Here is a 1664-nt window from a genome sequence, read left to right on the forward strand (position 1 = left end):
CGTGCAAATATCATATACGGCTTGCAGGAACTCGAGCGAGAAGGCGGCATCATGCGGCACCCGACTTTGCAAAGCCGCTACAGCTGGCCATAGCGCCTGCTGTTCGCCAGAGTGGCCACCACCACTACCGCCACCACCACCGCCACCACCACCGCCACCACCGCCACCACGGCCACCACCGCCACCACCGCCCGTCAATTTTCCAGTCCGAACGGATAAATAGATTATTAGTCGCGGGAATAAAAGTTTTCATGCGAAGACTACGTTACAAACAAGTACCTGCACGCAAGGAAAGAACGTCTTCGTGAAAGGGTAGGGCCGGGTGAGGGCGCACTACCACGAAGCGGATCACCAAGGCCTACAGACCAACCGCTTCACGGCAGCACCCAAACGTAGCTACGAACAACCCGAATTAGCCAACACTGTCGCGTGCCGCGACACAAGAGCCACACTGGCTCGTACGCCATACGGCAAAGACACTCCGTATTCGCAGAAAACCTTAGTTTTCAACGCTTCACGTAGAAAACTGTCAGTTTTCATGCGAAGACTACGTTACAAACAAGTACCTGCACGCAAGGAAAGAACGTCTTCGTGAAAGGGTAGGGCCGGGTGAGGGCGCACTACCACGAAACTTCAATAATCGCGGAGGGGGCGGCCGTGCCCTTAGCCACCCAACCCCGCACAAGGCTACAGCCACAAGGAACGTCAACAACACGCTTCCACGCTATGGGGCCGCTGCCCCCGGCCTCTCCGGGCCCCGACCCGCGAGTTAACACTCGTGTCGGCTCCCAAACACCACGGGGCTGCTGCCCCCGGCCTCTCCGGGCCCCGACCCGCGAGTTAACACTCGTGTCGGCTCCCAAACACCACGGGGCTGCTGCCCCCCGGCCTCTCCGGGCCCCGACTCGCGAGTTAACACCCGCGTCGGCTCCAAACCACCACGACCTTCCCGGGCCCACGGGCTGCGAATAACCTCTCACACCCGCACCACACTACACCCCGTTACTTCTCCTTGCACTCTTTGGCGAAGTGCCCAGGCTTATTGCACTTGAAACAGACACCCGCCGCCGCCGCCTGCTTCACCCCGGCCCCCGCGCCAGAGCCGGCCGGCACGCTCGCGGGTTTGGCCTGCTTGGGCTTCTTGCCCGCCACCGCCTTCACGGCCTGCTTCAGCGCCTTGCGCTCCTCCTCCGTCTCCGCGTACGCCATGCCACGCATCTCATGCACGACCTCCCAGCCGTGGTTGTATGCAACGACCAGCTCCTTCGCGACCCCCCGGAACACGGCCTTGCCGTCGGTGATGGCAATCTCCATGGCCTCGATGTTCCTGAAGCGTTCCTCGCCGGGCCGAGCCGCGAGGACGTTGCGCCACGCGTCCTCAATGTCCATTACCGCATTGTAGCATTTCTCGATATGCGCGCGCTGTCCGCTGAGAGACTTGTTCGCTTTGCCCTCGCTGGCGCCGAAGTCACATTTGAAATCCTCAAGGGCGACACGGGCCCGCTTCGCCGGTGGACCGTCGACCGCCTGCACGTCAGGCTTCGTGTCCATAAGCTTCTTAATGCTTGTCAGCTGCAGCTTCACGGCGTTCAGCTGGTCCATGGCAGCCAGCTGCTGCTTGTTCAAAATTACGCCCGGGTCAGCGGCGCGACGCTCCTGCGCAG

General features: G+C 61.4%; 1 protein-coding gene across 1 annotated transcript in view; it reads right to left on the reverse strand.

Annotated features, from left to right (window-relative positions):
• Positions 1-531: 531 nt before the first annotated feature.
• The window catches only part of VOLCADRAFT_107870 (uncharacterized protein), a gene marked incomplete at its 5' end in the record, with an annotated part of 2136 nt that continues 1003 nt past the window's right edge, over positions 532-1664 (reverse strand). Inside the window, one exon of the mRNA XM_002957881.1 lies at positions 532-1656. Within this exon, the coding sequence (XP_002957927.1) occupies positions 1003-1656 (654 nt within the window). The 3' untranslated portion in view covers positions 532-1002. The remainder of the gene's footprint in view (positions 1657-1664) is intronic.

Source organism: Volvox carteri (genome assembly GCF_000143455.1).
Source record: "Volvox carteri f. nagariensis unplaced genomic scaffold VOLCAscaffold_81, whole genome shotgun sequence".
Taxonomy (NCBI): domain Eukaryota; kingdom Viridiplantae; phylum Chlorophyta; class Chlorophyceae; order Chlamydomonadales; family Volvocaceae; genus Volvox; species Volvox carteri.